General features: G+C 26.7%; 5 protein-coding genes across 5 annotated transcripts; 3 read left to right on the top strand and 2 right to left on the bottom strand.

Moving 5' to 3' along the window:
• Positions 1 to 435: 435 nt before the first annotated feature.
• Phum_PHUM291670 (protein mago nashi, putative) lies at positions 436 to 891 on the bottom strand (the record flags this gene model as incomplete). The annotated part of the gene is made up of 1 exon (XM_002427000.1): positions 436 to 891. The coding sequence occupies one exon, from the start codon at positions 889 to 891 to the stop codon at positions 436 to 438; it is 456 nt and encodes a 151-aa protein (XP_002427045.1).
• Positions 892 to 1839: 948 nt separating this feature from the next.
• On the top strand, positions 1840 to 2604 carry Phum_PHUM291660 (uncharacterized protein; the record flags this gene model as incomplete). Its single annotated transcript, XM_002426999.1, has 2 exons — positions 1840 to 2122; positions 2582 to 2604. The coding sequence occupies 2 exons, from the start codon at positions 1840 to 1842 to the stop codon at positions 2602 to 2604; spliced, it is 306 nt and encodes a 101-aa protein (XP_002427044.1).
• Positions 2605 to 5592: 2988 nt separating this feature from the next.
• On the top strand, positions 5593 to 13826 carry Phum_PHUM291650 (retiin, putative; the record flags this gene model as incomplete). The annotated part of the gene is made up of 15 exons (XM_002426998.1): positions 5593 to 5653; positions 5925 to 5996; positions 6507 to 6584; positions 6843 to 7065; positions 7168 to 7370; positions 7448 to 7625; positions 7719 to 7929; positions 8022 to 8075; positions 8932 to 9200; positions 9883 to 10096; positions 10172 to 10448; positions 10473 to 13151; positions 13248 to 13416; positions 13521 to 13708; positions 13780 to 13826. 15 exons carry the CDS (start codon positions 5593 to 5595, stop codon positions 13824 to 13826), a joined length of 4923 nt encoding a protein of 1640 aa, XP_002427043.1.
• Positions 13827 to 15390: 1564 nt separating this feature from the next.
• On the bottom strand, positions 15391 to 16189 carry Phum_PHUM291640 (RING finger protein, putative; the record flags this gene model as incomplete). Its single annotated transcript, XM_002426997.1, has 3 exons — positions 15391 to 15606; positions 15766 to 15952; positions 16056 to 16189. 3 exons carry the CDS (start codon positions 16187 to 16189, stop codon positions 15391 to 15393), a joined length of 537 nt encoding a protein of 178 aa, XP_002427042.1.
• A 793-nt stretch (positions 16190 to 16982) lies between these two features.
• Phum_PHUM291630 (dynein intermediate chain 1, axonemal, putative) lies at positions 16983 to 19775 on the top strand (the record flags this gene model as incomplete). The annotated part of the gene is made up of 8 exons (XM_002426996.1): positions 16983 to 17498; positions 17564 to 17862; positions 18027 to 18395; positions 18478 to 18592; positions 18671 to 18874; positions 18940 to 19173; positions 19251 to 19493; positions 19581 to 19775. The coding sequence occupies 8 exons, from the start codon at positions 16983 to 16985 to the stop codon at positions 19773 to 19775; spliced, it is 2175 nt and encodes a 724-aa protein (XP_002427041.1).
• Between the last annotated feature and the right edge of the window lie 2204 nt (positions 19776 to 21979).

Below are 21979 nucleotides of genomic sequence, written 5' to 3'. Positions count from 1 at the left end.
TATGAATAATTAAAGTGACACACATTTATAAGATATGGAAATGTCAACTCATTATATTACAGATTTGATGTTTTTTTAATTATTTTTTATTGTTATATAAAATTCTTAATATTATCATCACACATTGAAATGAAATTAGTGATTTTTAAAAAAAAAATTTAATGAAATGAAAGTACTCGTTTCAAAAAATTAACAAAATCAAAAGTAGAATGTATTATTATTATTATTTGACTGTTGAAAAAATATTAAAACAAATTACAGAAATTATACTTTTTATTATTAATTTAAAGTGTTAAATCTTAGTCGTTTGAACATTAAGTGCATGACTCTTTGGAAAAGTTTAATTCAATACAACTTTTAGTATATGTGACATAATAAAACACAAGTCTTCACAAAAGTTTATGAATTCAAATAATTATTTAAACAAAAATCAATTTATATAGGTTTAATTTTAAAGTGTAAACCTATAAGAGAAAACACTAAACATTTTAAATCTTGTACTAAATAATAAAAACACCTTAAACCTTCTGGATCTTTGGAATTGTTAACCTCCAATAGAGAGCCGGTTTTTGATGTTGTGAAGGATATATGTTCGTCACCGATAACAATTTCTAATTCTTGTCGACCGACTCGGTCAGGTTGCGGCCATAAAATATCATCTTCTTCCATTATTTCGGAATCATGAATAATTCTTTTAAGTTCTTCCATAACACATTCGTGAACGTAAGCTTCTTTTCGAATCATGGTATCATTTTTGTAATTTGAATTATTAGCATATCGAAGTTTTCCTTCTGGCCGAAATTCAAATTCTAAAAATTCATGACCGAATTTTCCTTTGTGACCAACGTAATATCTTATATAAAAATCAGCATCCTTTCCTTTAACTGACATTTTTTTTTTTTTTTCTTCAAAACTGGACGCTATTAAGAACAACGAAACGCAATACTTTACAAAAAAAAAAAAATGGCGGACCACAGACTTCTCTACGTCATCAAGTAGCAGAACACTTGTTTTCATCAACCGATGATGTTTTCGTTCTCGTTAATTAAGTTTTTCAAATTTTTTATTTTGACAATATAAAATAATATTTCTTTTTAAGTACAGTGTCGCGTTCATTAAGTAAGATTTTTACGGTTTTTATAATTAACAGTATAAAATTTTACATAATGTTAAAGTAAACGGAATAAAATTTTTTAGTTAACGGTGCTTACAACATAGAAGAAAGTTTATATTAAAAAATGATGTTATTTACTTCTTAAAAAAAAAAAAAGTTATTCCAAAATTAACAGTTCTCATAACTGATTTGATTAAAATAATTTTCTCATAATTTGTTATTATTACACGAAAGTTATTATTTCCATATGAATAATGCCATTACTCATAAATTTCATTAATTAATTGTAACAGATTTTTTCCATATTTGGTAAAAGTTTTAAACTTTTTGCTTAGAAAATTTTTTAAAAATTTATTTACTACAATACAATTTTTTTTAAACTATTAGTTTTATATCATAATCGTTAAATTTTTTTCGAACGTCAATTTTATGATTGCCAAATTGCATTGAATTTTCTTAAAACTCTTTTTTAATAATTTCTAAAGTAATTTTTATGATAAATGTAAATTTTTAAAATTTTACATTTTTAGTACCTTTTTTTGTTAAAAGTTTTTATAAGCAGAGTTGAAAAATATTTTAATAAGTATTAATAAATTAATTTAATTTTTTTTGTGTGTTTTACTACCCAGTTATTAGGTGTAGAAGTAAGAATACTACAGTGATATTTGTTTACAAATAGTTATGTTTGAATTTTTTTATCACTGTCAAAAGTTAATTAATTAAAAATGAGTGAAGTGGATTCTAACATTCCTACATCTAGTCCTACTAGTGAAGTTATTGATTCAGTGTCAAATTTTTCTGATGGTAGCTGTACACCATCAGAATCATTAACTTCGAGTCAAAGTGATAAAATTGATGTGAATAAGTCTAGTGGTTCAAGTGTTTCTAAAATAGCAAGACCGACAGGATTAAAACTACCTAGTACTGCAGGCACTGCAGTTACAAGTTCATCGAGAATAGCAAGATTGTGCAACAATGCATCAAAACCAGCATTACCTACAACAAATAGTAAGTCTTGCATATACTAATTTTTTTTACGATATAAACATATACATATACATTGTTTAAAATATTGACCGATAACTTATTAAATGACTTTTAAGAGGATTTTTATCGTTTGACTATGCAGTATTATAATTGTATTACAATCGAATTTCTGTTATAAATTAAACATAAAATTTTTGAAGGTGACAGTGACCCAAAAACAAAGTTTTAAAAAATTTTTTGGCAAAACTTCAGATTATAAATTCAGATTTAAAATAGATTTTTTTACAATTTTCCATTTTATAGATTTTACTATTTTCTCAAAAATTTATTTTAACTTTAAATATTATTTAATAATTACTTAGGATGTAGATTTAAAAAACAATTGAAAATATTTAGAATACTTTAATTAATATTTTTTTGAAAGGCAAAAACAAATTATAATAATATTTTATTTGGCCCCCCCCCCCGTCTAAAATTCAGCTTTACAATCAATTGATATATGAATAAGAATTTTTCTTTAAATGACGTAACCGATATTTGCATTAAAAAAAAAACATAAAAATTATTACTACGTATCGTACAGTCAGCATGATGATAATAATAATAATAACTTAATGAACAGTTTTGTAAATAATTATTAGATCAATAGATTAAATTTTTTACTTACCTGAAATCGCAAGAATATAAAAACAACAATTTATTCTACGTGCATATAATATCCTTATTTACTTTTGAACTATTAAAATCATTTTAAACCGTTAAAAAAAAAATTTAATTTAAAAAAAATTTTAATAGATAAAATCTTCTTCTTTCTTTGTCATTTTTCTTTTTGTTTTTACTTTTGTCCGGTCAATTTATTATATTAATAACCTATTAAACTTATTGATGTTGTGTATATTTTGTGGTCCACCTGTAAAAACATGTAAATTAAATTTTTATGAAATTGATTTTTCATGATGATGATGATGATGATGATGATGATTTTAAAAATTCTTTAAGATCATTAGGGGGAAAACCCTTAGTTTTGTAAATTATTAAAAATCTAAAAATAGCCGAATAGTTTGTATAGAAAAAAAAAAAACCTCCTGGGTATTCACCTCCTAATCATTATCTATGTATCAATATGACCTTTTTCTTTATCAACATTAAACAAACATTAATTTTTTTCCTCTGTCAAAACAAACACATATTTTTTTTCACCTGTTTATTTAAAAAAAAAAAAAAAAAAAAATCCAAACCATAACTTTTTCAAATTAATTAAATTTTACATAAATTAAAATTTAACCGTTTTCGAATTGACTTTTTATTAAAATAATTTCAAATGAAATATTTCAACCTGATTGTTGAAATCTTTATTTTATCATTCGAATTTATTTCGGTGATCTTTTTTTTTTTTATCATTGCCTGGTAAAATTTTACCCAATTGATCTTACCTTATAAATATGAGGGCTTGGTGTGTTGACACCTCAACAATTAGATAAGAGGTCTGATGATAATGTAATTACGAAACGGTTTGTGTCAACCGAAAAGAAATTAGATGCAATTTTATTCCCATTGTACAATTTCGACACTCCTCGAAATACTATCATTATTAAACATCTTATGTATGATTTTGACTTAATTAAGTTGTACGATGATGATGATGATATTAAATGATGATGACAACCAACAACTTCTTTTTTTATTCTAAATCAATTTCACTTTTGATTAAATATTATAAATTTTAATAACCGTGATAATCGGTTTAAAATAAAAAGAAAATGGAGAATTTCATTCTCTCTCTCTCTCTCTCACTAAATTAGTAAATATATATATTTTATTAAGTACATTTACGACCCACAATCTTTCAAGAGCACCAGCCTCCGCAATTTCAGTTATGTGCGATGTTAAAAAAATATTTTGTAGGCAGATATTTTTGTGGTAGTATTTGGAAAAAATGTATTTTGGTCTAATCTGGTAGGTGATAAGCCCACGACGAATTCGTGCTTCCTCTTATCAATGTTGGACTGACTAAACGTAAAATCTAAAATCGTAATGGCGTTATTATTGATGGAATATGATTTTTCAAATGACTACGAAAAAAAAAGTGGCAGGTACCCTTATGTAAATCTCACATTATAGAGTCACGTGAGCATTTAATTGAAAAAGAGAGACACGAGGGTATTTATATATTAATTTTCCACATTTAATTTTCCATTTAATTTAATTCAGGTAATTTGTTTATTTTTTTTTTTTTATGGCAAAAGTCGGACTCCCTCCCTTTTTTTTTTTTTTTTTATCGACTAATGCGTTTCTCGAAAGGTAAATTCTACTTTTTAGGTACATTTACTAGTATTATAGGATGGTCAAAGTGACCTTGATTGGTAAAACGACCCGTAGGATGTTTTTTTTAATTTCTTGTCATATTCGTTCTTCAGCATTCGGTTAATGTAGCCACTGTAGAAATCTGGTGAGATTTTTTTTTATTTTATTTTATTTTTTTTTTCGTTACAGTTTTTTGAATATATTTTGTATTTCTTAATTTAAAAATGGCAACAATAATTTTTTCGTTTGTGGCATTTATATTAGTTTTGTTGTTTTTTTATTTTATTGAGGTGATTTAATTGAAATTATTAACTTTTTTTTTTGTTCGTGATTGATTGATTGATTGATTGATTGATGATTGCGTTCGATTTGTATTAGGCTAGGCAAAAAAAAAAAAAAAAAAATTGTTTGTAATTTTGTTTTGATTTTTTAAAACTTTTTAACACTATATTTTCTTCTTTAAATCTTATTAATGTTGTTGTTCGTTCATTTTACATTAAATCCCTTTTGATTTCGACTTATTCTTCTTGTTCTGTATTCGTTTTAAGTATTACAGGTACAGGTTATCAAAGACAAAATTTTAAGTGTGTTTGTGTTCATATAAAAAAAAACAAAACAAAAGTTTATCGAGTTAAATTTTTTTTTTTTTTAAATTTTAAATGTGGATTTTAATGACGAAAGGGGATTTTAATAATTATTTAATTTAATGTACTCATCAACGAGGAAGTTGACGAGAATTGAATCTTTCTCTGTATTATATACGCCTACTGACGAATGTTCATATAAATTTGAACTTTTCTAATTGTAGAAAATTACCTTTTTTTTTAAAAGTTTTTTTCAAATTTTTTATCATTCAGTCAGTCATTCTTCTATATTATTTGTAGACGTGACTTTGGTGAAAGTAGACATATTTAAAAAAAAAGTTTTTTAAAAAAGCGGGAAATTTGATGGGTCATTGATTTAATTAAAATATTTTTCCTACCTTGGTTTTTAATGGTTTGATCATTTCTATTTTTATATTTTTTTTTTTATCTTCCCACTATTACTTTTCCTTGACTTTCTTAGAACTTTTCACGACTTGATTATTATTATTATTATTTTATTTTACTGTCATTTTTGTTTTGGTTTGTTTTTTTTTTTTTCTGCTTGCCTTGACAGCCGGATTTGATTTTTTAAAAACGGAAACCATGTCTACCCTTTCTCCTATTGGAAATGTAAGAGAAGAATTTGTGAGAAGGAGACTCGCTGGTAAGTCTAATAATTATGGAAAAATGAGTAAATTGTTGTAAATTTTTTAATGTCGTTAAAGAAAACTGTCAATTCGTAATAATCGTAGAAAATGTTTGTTTGCCACCGAAACTTTGCTTTACACGCTGCCTTAAATAATAATTATTATTATTATTATTTTTCGTTTGCTGTTGATTGCGTTTCGTTTTGTAGTTAAGCTTATGATACCTGTTTTTTTTTTTATTGAGTTGGCTTTTTGTTTTTTTTGCACTTTTTTCTCTTTTTAATGTAGATGTTGATGAAACAGATGAAAGCATGCCTTACTCTGATAATGAAATCCGAATGGAGGACAGAAGAATTTCAAGTGAGTATCAATCGAATAATATAATAATGTAAATTTGGCAGGGGGGAGGGGGGGAGCGGTGATGATTTCAAACGAATAAATTTTATTTACGACAAAATATGAAGATTAGTAGTAACCTCCCTTTCGCAACGACAAAAACTTTAAACTGGAATTTTTTATTAATTTTCATTTAAAATAGGCGGATCTGCTTTAAGTGATTCTAGTCAAAAATCAGGTTCAGAAGAACATTTAAAACAAAATCGAACAACAACATTAGGTAAGAATATTAATTTATTAAAAATAAATAAATAAATAAAAGGTGTGGCGATTATTTTGTTAAACTCGAAAAAAAAAAAAAATTTTTTTCTACGAAAATTTTTTTTGTTTAATAAAAAGTTTGTAAGTTGTAGGTAGGCAGGCGCTTTTTTCCGGTCAATGTTTTATTTATTAAAAAGCTTTTGCTAAGCGTGATGAGATTTTATGGCCTCTTGCTTGGGTTTTGCTCTTAGCTCTTGAGTTTTTTTTTTCTAGATTCATTTTTAAATTCTTCCTTAGATTCTTTTTCTGATCATTGGAAATTCGATGGTGATGATGGTCGCCGAACGCCAGGTAGGTAGATAATGAAGCTTTTATAAGTTGTTTGTGTCAATGCACATTTTCATATTTTAGTTCTCATTTAGTTGGCTCGGTTGATGCGCGATGGCAAATCATTTTTCTCTTGGCTTGATTTATAAAAAATCATATATGTATTATAACCTCTGGGTTCATTTTGGGATAGCGAATTAAATTAATTTATGTTTACCTGATTAATTCGTCTGCGCACCTAATACATTACTTTGAATTAACTTTAACGATTGACATTTGCAGACACAAGCGTCGTTCTTACCGAAAATACAGATCAATTTATTATCGGGGATAGAGTTTGGGTTGGGGGCGTTAAGCCCGGACAAATTGCTTACATCGGAGAAACTCAATTTGCTCCCGGTGAATGGGCTGGAGTAGTGTTGGATGAACCCATCGGTAAAAACGATGGAACAGTTGCCAATATAAGATATTTTCAGTGTCCGCCCAAAAAGGGTATTTTTTCTAGGTAAAGTTTGAAAACAAGAAAAAAAGAATTTATGGTTGCATTATAAATAAAAAGAGGTTGACGAGAAAAATTTTTTAAAATTTGTTTTTCTGTGATTCTAAGGTTGACCCGATTAACGAGGCAGCCTCTGCTTGATGGAGGAGCCGGAGAACCTGTCGCAACGAGGTCAATGATTTCCGAATCGAAAAAGAGTAGTAGTAATGGTAGTTTTCTAGGTTCCGTGCCTAAAAAATCACCAATGGTTTTGACGACAACTCCGAGCAGCATTGGGTCTAAAAGTTCTATTTCCAAACCGACATCTCCCGGTAGGAAGGATTTCATTAAAATATGCTGCGTGAGAGTGGGAAGTAGGCTTAGTAAAATTTCACGAAAAATTTTTTAGATTCCGGCATTAATCCGGGTCTGGTGGTCGGTGATCGAGTTATTGTAAAAAGTAGTCAGGGATCTAAAGCTGGTCTTCTTAGATACCTTGGAACCACGGAATTTGCTGCTGGAGAATGGTGTGGAGTCGAATTGGACGATCCGTTGGGTAAAAATGATGGTTCCGTTGCAGGTGTAAGGTAATAAAAAAAAAAAAAAAATGAAAATTTTCCTTTGCGATTCCTCTCTTATATCGACCACTATTATTAATTTTTTTTTTTTTCGCAAAATAGATATTTTGAATGCCGTCCTAAATTTGGTTTGTTTGCTCCTTTGCATAAAGTGAGTAAAAGTCCAGCAAACAAACGATTGTTTCAACCCTGCGTCGTACATAAAAGTGGTACCCCCTCCGGAACGAGAATTCGCAGACATGGTTCCAAAGAATCTTTGGCTTCTCTCTCGTCGACAACCAGCACTAACGTTTCCGTCAGGTCCACCACTAAAGTAAAAATTATTTTTTATTTTATTCAGAACCTAATAAAATAAATGAGTCTCTCCCTTTGACAATTCCAATTAATTAAAATAATTTTTTTTAGAAAACGGCGGTTAGAGCGCCAACGACGCCAACCTCATTAAAAACAGCCTTACAGGTAGGTAAAGTTAACCTTGGTCATTTGATAACCTTATCACCAAATTATTTATTTATTTTTTTTGTTATTGATAGAAAAAAAATAATAAAAATTTGTTTTGCCAATTTAAAATCTGCCAATTTTTGATAATCGAAATTATATTTCGTTAATGAAACGAAGTAAATTAATTTTTTTTGTTTTATGCGAAACAGGAGGAAATGTATTCATGGGAAATCGGATATTATTAGCTTTTCTACGATGGATATTAATAATAATAATAATAATAATAATAATAATAATAATATTATAATTTATTTTACGAATCGAACATATATTTAAAAAAAATTAACTCTCTACGAAAAAACTAACATTAATTTTTTTTGTAAAATCAAATAATATATGTAATAATAAATATTTATTTTTTTAATTATTTATTCGTTTGTTTGTTTGTTTGTTTGTTTTTTACCTACCGTTCCTATTTCATATCGCAAAGAATCCCCCCCCCCCAAAAAAAAAAAAAACTTTATTTAAGTCATGTACAATAAATTCTAGAGTAAAAAAAGAAAAAAAAAATGTTTTAAATGTAGGTTTAAATTTAGTTATACCTGACAATCACCAACGCGTGTGCAACCTTGAATTAATTTTATTATTATTATTATTATTATTTAATTGCGTAATAGTCACGTTATTATTCATCGTATCATTTTAAACTTTTATTATTAATTAATTAATTTTTTTGTAAAATTTCAAAATGGCAGATTTTAAAATACCCTTTTATAGAAAAATAATAATAATTGTTATTATACAACTACTGTCTTTTTTTTTTCTTTGAGTTTGTATAAAAAAATTTGTATGAAAGTTTTTATTGATTTTATAGGAAACACTTAAAGAAAAAGAATTTCACATCGAACAATTATTAAAAGAAAGAGATTTAGAACGTGCTGAAGTAACTAGAGCAGCCAATCAAGCCGATGAAGCGGAAAGACAGTTAGCCATATTAAAACAAGAATTCGAACAACAAAAAGAAAATTCAGAAGCTCGAATATCTGATTTGGATGCTATGATTTCCCTACTTAAATCTCAAAATGATGAAATAACTAATTTATTAGAAGATGAAAGGAAAAAATATGAAGATTTACAATTTAGGTTTGTCGCCATTTAAAAATTATTTTTTTGTAGTTTTAATATTAAATAAAGAAGAAGAATAATAATAATCAAATTTTTAAAAAAAAGAAAATCCTTTTAAATTAATTTTTTTTTTTATTTAAATGGAAAATTTTACCTTTTTTTTTCGTTTTCCTGTCGTAAACAACAGCATTTTATATTATAGCCATTACATCAAAATTTTTTAAACATCTGTTATTTAAAAAAAAAAAAAATCCAATATTAATATAAACTGAAAAAAAAATATTTTTTTATTACTTTGCAATTATTATTATTATTATTATTACTGTTTTAAACAAAAAATAATAATTAATCGACTTTCCATCAAATTAATCGATTAATAATATCTTAATTTGACAGAACAAAAAAAATTCAGATTAATAGAAGTTTTAAAGAGTAATTATCAAGGTTATTTATGTGGGTTGATGTTAAATGCATGTTAAATTAATGGTTGTAATAATAATAATAATAATAAAGTTATTTGGATTTAAAAATAAACGTAAAAATTACTAAAAACGATTTTGATTTTATAAAATTAATTAATAAAGGAGAAAATAAATAAGAAAAACGGGGGAAAAAAATTTTTATATGTTTTATAAATCAGATGAAGTTTTAAAAATAATAATAATAGGAGGAACTTTCCAATTGTTTTGTTTTGTTTTAGATTCGAAGAGGAAACGATTGACAAATCCGATATAAAATCATCTGTTATCACGTATAAAGAAAAAGTCGAATTGTTGGAAAAAACTCTTGCGGAAGAGAGGAAAAGAGTTGAAATATTGGAACATGATTCTAACAAATTATTCGAATCTGAAGAACAAATGGTTATATTAAAAGATGAACTCGATGCCGTTAAAGAAGAACTTCAAGAGCAAAAGGTTTTTGTCATGTTTTGTAATAATTTTTTGTAAATCTTAGAAAAATTTAATTTTTTTATATATTTGATTTTATAGAAAATTCGTTCGACTTTGGAACAAGAACGTATTTCTCTCGAAGCTCATTTGACATCGGCAAGAGCCGGAATAGAATCCATGAAATTAGAAAACGAAGCATTAAAAGCATCCGTCGTAAATGATGAATCAAATGTAAAAAATATTTTAGAAACGGCTGCTCAAAAATTGGAAGAAACAAAAAAAGAATTAGAGAGCAAACAAGCCGAAGTCGAAAGATTATCGAAAGAATTGATAGCAAAAGATCAGGTTTCGGAAGAAAAAGAAAAAGAAATCCATGGTAAATATTTAAAAATCATTCAAGATCTATCGGAAAAACATAAATCGGACATGAGTAAAATGTCGGAGGAATACAATTCTAATTTACAATCAAAATTAAAAGTTCTCGAAGAGCAATTGAATGAAAAAATGAAATATTGTAGTTCACTGGAAGGAAAATTAAACGATGCAAATATTTTGTTGTCGAAAAACGACGCGGAAAAAACGTTAGAATGTAATCAATTGAAAGAAGCGAAACAAGAATTAGAGGCTAAAGTGAAAGATTTGACCGAGGAAATGACGAATAAAAATGATTTGATCGATAAGAAAACTGCGGAAGTTGGAAAATTGGAGGAAGAAATGAAAAAAATACGAGAAGAATTGGAAAATGCGAAAAAATTACTTTCTTCTTCGTCGGAAAATTCGGATAAGGAAATAATTACTCTGAAAGATATCATAAATAAGCAAAAAGATGAGTTGGAAAAATTAAAAAATAATTCTGAAACGAAATTTAAAGAGTTTAACGAGGTGAACGAATCACTGACAAAAAACAACAAAGAAAATTTAAACAGAATAAAAGAATTGGAAAATGTGCTGAGTGAAAAAAATTCAGAATTGAACAAATCGAAAGAGAATAATGATAAAATTGTTAAAGAATTGGAAGAAAAAATAAAAGAATTAGAACGATTTCATGCCGTTCAAGAAGAAAAGTTTACGGAAAAAATTAAAAATCTCGAAGAAAGGGAATCGGGAAAAAAAGGAGAAATTGAAATTTTGAAAAAAAATCTCCAAGACGCGAATACATTTTTAAACAACGAAAAAGAAATTTTAAAGAACGAAAGAGTGAATAATAAAACTCTGACGGATAAATTAACGTCTCTAGAAGAAATCCATGAGAAATTACTGAAAGAAAAAGAAAGGCTCGAATTGGAAGGTGGGGATGTCAATAGAAAATTACAATCGGCGAATGAAAAGTTAAATTTGTTGACGAATCAAAAATTAAAACTCGAATCTGATATATCGACATTTATAAATTCTTCGAACGATTCTTCCGTTCAGTTGAACAAATTGAACGAAGATTTGAGGGTAAGTGAAAAAACGTTAAATTCTTTACGGGAAGAACTATCGGAAAAAAGTAGAAAGTTCGAACACGCGGAACAGGAATTAAAATTGTTGTTGGATAAAAAAGAGGAAGAATTGAAATCGTTGAAAGAATCTGCGACGGAAGAGAGAAATAATGCCAAGAAAGAGATGGAAGAGTTGAAAAGTAAAATGGAAACGTCTATGGCAGCTACGCGAGATGTGGAATTCGAATGGAAGAAAAAAACCGAGGAAATCGTCAGGGATGCTGAAACGAAAATAAATAAATTGCAAGAAGATGTTAGGAATTTAGAAAAAACGAATCAAGATGAAAAAAATAAATATGAAGAATGTGTTCGAAATTTAAAAGCCTCACAAAACGATCTGGAAAAGAATTTGAAAGATTTACAAACGAAAAGTACGGAAACGATTCAGAATTTGGAAAAAGAAATACGAGAATTGCAAGCCGAAAGAGTCAATTTGTTGCAAACGGTTGAAAAAACAAACGTACAATTTTTAGAAAGTAAAAAAGAATTGGATGATAAAGTTAAAAAAAGAGAAGAAATGATTGCGGGTGAAAGTGAAAAATTAAAAAACGAATTGAAAGAAACAAACGAAAAACTTTGTCGAACAATCGAAGAATTGAGTTCTATCAAACAGGAAAAAAACAAAGCGAACGAAGAAAAAGCAGAATTGGAAAAAAATTCGGAAAAACTGGAAAAAATCTTGGAAGAGGTTCAAGGGAAAAACAAAGAGCTCGTCGTCAACGTGTCATCCGTCGAAAGTGAAAATAAAATTCTCAAAGAAACGATTGATCAACTCCGGGAGGAAAAATGTCACCTGGACAAAGATTTAACGACGAAGGTTATGGAGTTGATGGATTTAAATTCCCGGATGAAAAATTTAGAAAATTCAAAAGAAGTCGGCGACACCGAACGCACGACGGAAATAAAAAATCTGGAAAAAGAAATTTCCGAACTCAAAGAATTGTTGAAAAAGACTGAAAAAGACAAAACCGAAGAGATAAACGAGAAAAATAAACGGATTGAAAATCTCGAAAAAGATTTGGAAAATTTTAAACAAGAATCTAGTCGAACGATGTCTGAAAAAGATGACGCAATGCAAAACTTTAACGAGATTAAAGAAAGAGTGGAAAAAGATTTCAACGAGGCGAAAATCGAATTGGAAAAGAAAAGAGAACAAGTTGAAAAACTGGAGAAAAATCTTCAGTTGCTAAAAGTGGAATTGAATGCGGAAAAAGAAAAATGCGAGGAATACGGAAAAAAATGCAACGTGTCCGACACGGAAAAAAATAATTTGAAAGGAAAATTTGAAGAAGAACAAGGGAAACTCCTTGAAAACAATTCGGATTTGACGAATAAATTAGCAGAAGCGACGAAGAAATTAACGGAAGCGGAAAAAAGAGAACAAGATGTCGTCGAACGATCTAAAGCGGAAAAGGAAGCGTTGCAAAAAGATTTAGATGGGAAAAATAATTTGCTCAAATTAAAAGAAAAAGAAAATTCTTTGTTGATAAAAGAATGCGAATCGTTGAAACGAGAAAAATCAAAATGGAATGAAAAAATGGAAGAAATGAAGGAAAATGTGGAAAAGGCAACCGTCAAAAACAACAACAACGCAAACGGTAAATATATATTATTTGTTGAAATTCCAGGCCGGAAGTCGAATTAATTAAAAAAAAAAAAACCGGAAAATTTTTTCTTTTTCTTACCGTCGACAGATTCAAAAAATTCGGATTCGACCGAAGGGAAAGATGATTTCGAAAAAGGTCAAATAGATTTTCTTAATTCCGTTATTGTCGACATGCAGAAGAAAAACGATGCGTTAAAAGCAAGAATAGAAATATTAGAAATGGGTTTTTCACCCGAAGACGCGGAAGAATTCAATTTGTAAGATATTATTTCAACATTACTTTAAATTGTTTGTTTGTTTTTGTTAAAATGTGTTCCCCCCCCCCCCTTATTCCTTCGTTCCCGTTTATCCTTCGTTTCAGGCACAATATTAACACGAGGACTGCTGTTGCTCCGCGTTTGTTTTGCGACATATGCGAAGTTTTCGATTTGCACGACACGGAAGATTGTCCGACACAAGCGAACGAAGATGAACCTCTTCCACCTTCTAAGTCTTCCAAAACAAAAGTACCTCCTCCACCGGAAAGGCCTTATTGCGATAATTGCGAAGGTATTTCCTTTCGTATCAATTTATATTTGATTTTTAAGGTATGTTGAATTTTCATTTTATTTTTTTTGTAGTGTTTGGACACGATACGGAGGATTGCGACGACGGTGAAACATTTTGATAAAATTTATTGTTGTTGTTGTTGTGTACATATTGGGGAATCGAGAACGTGTTAAAATGTTGTTTTTTTTGTTTCGAATCTGCAAACATCATAAACGTTTATGTTTATGTTAATAACGGTAGGAGGTAGTAATGGGAATTACCTGATAAATGTTGGAGAGCTTACCTACATACCTCTTAAAACGAAGTTGAGGGAATAAAAAAGTAAAAATAACTGTGATAATTATTTTGGTTCATTATTTCCTAGTTGAATTTTTTTTTTTTTACATTATTTATTTATCATTTTACATGATATTATTATTCATTTTCTTTTTTTTTTTTTTTTATCATTAAGTTATGATTGTATTGTTGAAATAAAATTTTCTTTTTTTTATTTATAATGGAAAAAATTATTATTATTTTGCCTAATGAATGAAACGAGTAGATATCACAATTCAAATTAATTTTTTTTTTTTTCCAATTTAATTTATAGAAAAAAAGAAGGAATAATAATAATAATATATATATATATATATACATATTAAAAAAACAACGATTAATTACAATAAACAATTAATATTTGAATGTAATAAATTTACAAATAATTAAATACAATTTTTTTATTTTTTTCCATAACATTTATGTAGAGGATAAACCAATATATATATATATATATATATTTATTTGTTTTGTTTAATGTAATTTTATCGTGATTATCTAAAAATATCAATTAATTACACATTTATTATTATTATTATTTATTTATTTATTTATAATAAAAGCTATAAATATTTACTAAAATAAAATAAAATAAACTACTGCCACCTCTCATCATATGTCAAATATATATATATATATATGTATAAATCATAAGGATAACATTTATAATTATTAATTATTTATTATTATTATTATTAAACTATATCCCACTTTATTAATAAAAAACTACTTAAAATCAAAACACTCTCTTTTAGATAATAATGAGAAAAAACAAAAAGTTATTTTTGAAGTTAATAGATGGAAAAAAAAAAAAAAAAAATTTCTTTTAAGCGTGTAAAAATTTTTATCGAATGTTTTTACACATGGACACAATAAAAAAAAAATTTTTTTATTTTTAACATAATATTTTTAATTTATGCATTGTGTTTTTGATTTTTTTTTTTGTTAAAAAAAAAAGTCACTTATCAATATATCAAATTATTATGCATTCCGATTCAATTTAAAAAAAAAAAAGGTATTATTATTATTAGTATCACATAGCATGAAATTTTTTTTTTTTTTAACGTTTACTGATTTTTTTTTTTTTTTTTTTTTTTAAAAAGTTTAAAAGTATTTATTTTTTTGTTGCAGGACATTATGAAAAAACTGTCATCAGAGTCAAGATAATTTTTTTGTTATACTGATAAGACTTCCTATTTATTTATTTTTTTTCCCCCTTAATTTTTTTTTTTTTTTTTTTTTCGAATGTCTTATGTTATTATCAAAATAAAACACCAAAGCTAAAAAAATTTTTTTTTTTTTTTAATGTTTTTTTTCTTGATCAAAGAGCAAGAAGAGGTGATTATACATTTTTTGCTATGCTGTACTTATGCTATTATAAGCCAAAATATGAATATGAGAGCAATTCCCAAAAATAATTTCGATAGAAATTGATCTTCTTCATATCGAGGTGTGCCTCTTGGCGAGGCACTAGGCCTGTGATCTCCAATGTTTAATGATGATGTTAAAAATGCAAATGGAAATGCTCCTATACCGAATGACATGTGAAAATTTCCATCTCCAAAACCGAATCCAGGAAATGTCTAAAATACAATCACAAAATAAAATTATTTCTTAGGAAAATTTCGACAATTATCGAGGGACTTGATTTTAAGTTGAATGTCGATAAAAGGAATATTGTTGAAAAAATTCAAAAAAATATTAAATTAAGTAAATTTTTTTTTTTTTTTAAATAAACTTACATCACTATTTTCTGGTTCTGATCTTTGACCTGCTGGTCTTGGTGGCACTTTATTTCTAGGGTCCTCTTGTTTACTACTTCCTCTTCCATATAATGGAATCACTTTTTCTTTACTAATAGCAGCTTTACATACTGGACACATTTGCTTATTAGGCCTAGTTTCTAACCATTGATGCAAACAAGGCCAACTGAAATTATATTATTATTATTCAGCGCTTGCTTATTTTTCTCGAAACTTATTGTAATTGATTTTTTAAAATTTACATGTTCTTAATTACAGTGTAAACATACCAAAAGAGATGTCCACAAAGGCTGACAACCGCATCTTTGGCCGTATCTAAACAAATATTACATTCAAAAGTTTTGTCATCTTTTTCTTTTTCTTCCCCTTTTGTGGAAGGCCCCGGTTTACTAGCAGTCACCATTTTTAAACCCTAAAATCTTTAGTCAAAAAAAAAACTTATGAAAACAATCATATGAGTTTGACATCACGATTAAGTCAAGGCCTTATTAAATTAATTACAGTGCAATATAAAGAATAGCAAAAAAAAAAAAAAAAAAAAAAAAAAAAAAAAAATTGATTAGAATATTACTTTGGGCATAAATACGAAAATTTATTAAATTCCCTCTTTTTTATATATTGAAATGTATAATTTTGTGAAGATATTAACATTTGTATACGGAATTTCTAGTCTCATAAGATTCTACGTGTTAACTTCACCAAAAGAAAATTTAACACATATGTTTACTTTTATCGCATAGTCACAAAATTAAGTTTATAAAATGACTAATGTACCCAAATATTTTTTATTTTTTTTTTTGGTAATTTATTTTATTTATTTAAAATCGACATGTATATGTTTTCTGCTCAAACACTGTATTATCACAATAAATTATATTGAAATTGTATAAGTGCAACAACGCGAAAATTGATTTAAATTTTTATTTTTATTCATTTTCTGCTGCCACTGTATAATTTTTTTTTTTTTTGTTGTTGTTTGAAAGCCGTTAATTTCTTTTTTCCTTAGAATAATTGTTAATACTTTTAATTTACATAAATAAAACTGTAAGTTTTTATTTTATTTTAATGCGCTGTAATTATTGTTTAAAAAAATTATAAATAAATTGCTTTCAGAACAGAAAAGAAAAAAAAAAAAAAAACAAAATTAAATTAGAATTGTTGATTGATTTTTTATTGTAATCAACTAATCTCAAAAAATGAGCGGTCAATCAACTCCAAAAAGTAGAAATATGAGTTCTATGCAGTCTCAGTCTTCTTTTTTATTAAAAGGCTACGGTTCAAAGTTTAAATCTAAGAAAAAAAAGGCCCCACAATCTACTTTAGTAAAAAGAAATCAATTTAGAGTTTACGATTCGCATGGAAATGATCGAACTCCTAAATTACTTATCGATCCTGATTATCAAACTATTGATGAGTGGCAACCTACAATATTGGATTATGTTGATGCTGATGCCGCAAGTACTGGAAGTCAAATGAGTCTGAGAACGTATCCAACAGGGAGTTATGGAAGTCGACCACAGCAGAGCGGTTCGGTACAAATGTCAATGACTAACATTACGAACATGGACTCATACAAGGAGTCCACGTTAAAAACATTAGATGGGGATATTGTGAGCGATACAAGAAGTGATGAACCATTTTCCGAAGTTGCTCCTTCTCAATTTCGCCTTAAAGATTTACCGTCCCGTCAATTTTATGCTCCACATTCAAAGGTAAATTCACACCGTATCATTTAATTATTTAACAATTATAATACGAACTCGATTACGTGTTTCAGGTCCCTATTATTGCAATGGAAACGAATTCATTCACATTATTTAGTTTAAAGAGTACTGTTCAATCAATCACTGCTGAGAATGCAGAATATTTAAAAAAAGAAAATGAAATTTATGAATTTTTTACATTCAGAGAAGGAAGATATCAAAGAAAACTCCAGACTTCAGAACAACAAACTCCAGAACATATAAATACAGCCGAAAGCTCTTATTGTCCTAGGAAACCTACTCGAAATGATTCTACATGGGTTACCGATTGGAAACTTTATGACGAAAGTTTAGGAATTTTTGAAGAAAAAAAGTAAGAGAGAAACGGGTACAGAAAAAAAACATTTTTTAACATTTAAAAACATTAGTCAATATTGTTATCTTAGATGGTAACAAAAGTATAATAAAATACAATTGAAAAAAAAAATATATTTGATAATAGGAACAACCACAAAAATGTGCCTAATTTTTTTGCAGGAATCAATCATTAACTGTTGAAGAACAATGGACGCAATTAGCCGAAGATGAAAAATTTATAACACGTTGTATGCTCATGGATAGATTATTAGGAATGCCACAAGCGAAAGAATTTCAATTAAATTATAAAAATCCCGATTTATTGGATCCGTTAGATTTAAATATAGAATTTAAATATTTGGCAAAATCTTTATGGACGTACGAAACGGATTTTGTACAAAACAAGCCAGCATTAACAATATCAATAAATACATTAAATCCTGATATAATTGCTGTAGGTTATGGTAAATTTTTACACGTGGAACCCGATAAAGGTTTTATTTGTATTTGGAATGCTAAAAATTTAAAACATCCAGAAAGAAATTTTAAGTTAGTTTTATGCATTTTCAAATAAATTTATTTGATTTCACAAAAAAAAGAAAAAAAAAAACTTTTTTTTGTATATAATTAGATTTCAATCTTCGGTAATGTGTGTAGATTTTGCTAAAAGAACTCCTAATCTTTTAGCTGCTGGTTTCTTAAATGGTGATTTATTAATTTTGGATATAACCACAACGGAAAAAAAAGTTTGTGTACAAAATAATTTATTTATTTATTTATTTTCAATAATTTACGTATTTAAAAATTGTATTTTCAATTTATAGATAGCTTATTCGAAAAGTTCAGTCGCGTGTAATACATACGAAAAAATATTATCCGTTAAATGGTGTACTTTTACCGACATTTTTGATAACATAGAAGAAAGATTAATGTTGACATCAGGATGTGGAAGAATAATACAATTAAGAAGACGTTTAGATCAATTAACACCTTTTCAAATGATGAGAATAACAAAAGCCGAAGATAAAGTTGGTTAAAATAAATAAAAATTTGTAATTAAAAAGGGGAAAAAAAAAAAATTTAATATTTTTAGGTTAAAGGAATTGATTGTCCTAGAAAATGCGAAGCCGAAGAAATAACAATGGTACGTTTTCCTCCGGCACATCAATTTGTTTATTATCCAAACGATAATCAATTTTATCTCGTATCAGGAAGCGATGGAATTATACGAAAATGTTCTATTAATTATTTCACACAACATGTCGAATCATTTTTAGCACATTTAGGACCGATTTACGCTTTGAAATTTTCTCCTTTTTGTGCAAAGGTTTAATTAATTATTATTATTTTTTTTCCCCATTCGGTTTTTTAAACAAAACATAATAATAATAATAATAATTTTAGATTTTCCTCACGTGTGGTGCAGACAGTGCCGTTAGACTTTGGGTTTGGGATATTTACGAACCCGTTATGACTCTAACAATAGGATCACATCCGGTAGAAGATGCAGATTGGAGTCCTAGAAATACGACGGTCATAGCAAGCATAAGCGATTGTAATTTATATTTATGGGATTTAAAAAGGAAAACTTATTATCCCACATCGACCATAGAACATCCTCAAAAAATTAAATTTTGTACAGTTAAAGTAATCAAATCGATAATTTAAAAAAAAAATAATAATAATAATAATATTTCATTAAGTAATTGTTGTATTTATTTATTTATTTATTAGTTTTCGAATGATGGGAACAACATAATATTAGGAGATATGGAAGGATCAGTTCATTACATGTCATTACATAAAATGCCTTTTGTTGAAAAATTCAAAGAAACCACTTTGGGTGCTTGCATCGAAAAAGAATTAATTGTCAAACCGAAATTATTAAAATTAGTTAAAAAATCAGGGCCGCCATTCACACCAATTTAATTGTAATTTTCTTTTTATTAAAATAAAAATTTTTTTTTTTTTCTTTTCTAATCTTTCGATAATGATACGTTTTCAAAAAAAAAAAAAGTATTCATAATAATAATTATTAACTAACTATTTATTATTTAAAAAAATGATTAAAATTTAGGTGAAAGTAATTGACAAAAAATTTTTTTTAAATAATAACTTTTTTTAAAAACGTGTGCACGAATATACATATAAACCAAAATAAAAACATTAAATACCTAATAATAATAATAATAATAATGAAAAAAAATTTGTCAGATAAAAGTGATTTAATTCTGTATAGAGCGTGGGAATGATCAGGTTCGTGACCGGACAGGAAAACTCTCGTGTTCACAATCGTTTGCTGTTTTTTTTTTTTTTTTTTTTTTTTTTCTAATATTAAAATTTTTCACAATTTTTATACGTTTACCCCCCTCCTCCTCCTTTCCCCCCTCGAAAAGAAAAAAAATTATAATATATATAAATAAATTACAGTAATTTATTTAAAAAAAAAAAAAAAAAATTTTTTTTGTACGTTTGGTGTATATAATTAATTTCGAATTAGATTCATTAAATTTAAATTTTATTTTAATTTTTTATTATTATTATTATTTTCGAGACGAGTTTTTCTTTTTAAAGAAAATTAAATTATATTTAAAAATAGTTTAATAGCAAAAATTATATACATTATTAAAAATTAAAAAAAAATGGCGATGTTTATGTTTAAATAATATATATTATAATTTTTTTTAAAAGGTTATAAACATTATGTTGTTATAACCGTGTATTTTTTTATAAAAAATCGGCAAATTTTTCTAAAACGAATTATTATTATTATTATTAACATCATTAAAAAAAAATTTTTTTACAGGATAAATTCACACGAATCATTTATTAAAATTTATTTATTTATTTAAAACAATAATTACAAATAATTTATATTATTTATTTATCAGTAATATTTGTTTATTTCTTTTTTTATTACTCACTTTTAACAACGTTTAAGGTTTAAGGTTTTGGTATGTTTGGCAAAACAAGTCTTCTGTATATTTTACACATAATTTTTTTCGATTAAACATAAAGTTGAAAAAATTGCGAAAGAAAAAAAAAATGGCAGCAAACGATTTATATAAATATATAAAAAAATTTTTTTTATGTATTTTAAATTTAAATTTAAAAATGGGGGGTTTATTATTATTTTTAAACGGAAATTATTAACGTTCCTCCTTATGTAGTATACAAATTACTTATTTTACATAATAATAATAATAATAATAATAATAATAATAATAATTTCCAAGAATTATTATCATTTTGAAAAAGTTTTAAATATCTGATTACGCAGAAGGTTTCGATTTCGATTGAAATTTTCCAAAGAAAAGAAAATTGTTTGATACGAAACTAAAAAATTTATTTATTTATTTATTTTTTGTGTTGTTTTGTTTCCAGTGAATAGAGCGAATAATTTTATGCAATCAGTGTAACATTCAGAGTCGTCCATTTCATACAAGACAACTTAAATAATAAGAACAATATTCCAGTTTGAAAATAATAATAAAATGGAGAAGTCGTCATTACGAAAAATTATTAATAAACTCTGTCGGAAAATCGTCATCGGTAAGTCTATTTACAAATTATTATTATCATTATTATTAATTTTTAAATATTTATTAACGCACCATACGCGGTAGGGACTTTAAACAAATTTTTTTGCTAACAAACGGCGTTGTTTAATAATGACAAACTCTTTTAAACAAAAATAATAATAATTAATATCATCATCATCATTTTCATTCATCCCCCCCCCGTTCGAACGGCTCTTAACATTTTTTCAAGGGGTTGGGAGTGAGGGTGGGGGGGGGGTTTATTAACGAGAAAAAGAAAAATTAAATTTACGGTTAATTATGTTAATTATTTTTTTTAAAATTCGATACAGGCCGTTTATATATATAGTCATATACAATATTAAGAACGAGTTATCAAATTATTATTATTATTATTATTATTAGTTTCGTATATTAAAGATGAGTTCGTGCTTTAAAAAAAAAAAAAACATATCAGGCTTTACTTATTCGTTAAGGAATTTTTTTTTAAAAAAAAAAAAAAAAAACGTTCAACGGTCGTGAACCACGAAAAAAAAAAAAAAAGATAATTCCATGTAAAAGTTAACTTGACAGATAGTATCCATAGAAAAAGAT

Source organism: Pediculus humanus, genomic scaffold (assembly GCF_000006295.1).
Source record: "Pediculus humanus corporis 1103172107674 genomic scaffold, whole genome shotgun sequence".
NCBI classification, from domain to species: Eukaryota; Metazoa; Arthropoda; class Insecta; order Psocodea; family Pediculidae; genus Pediculus; species Pediculus humanus.
Note: the sequence above shows the minus strand (reverse complement) of the source record. Positions and strands in the feature narration are given on the sequence as shown.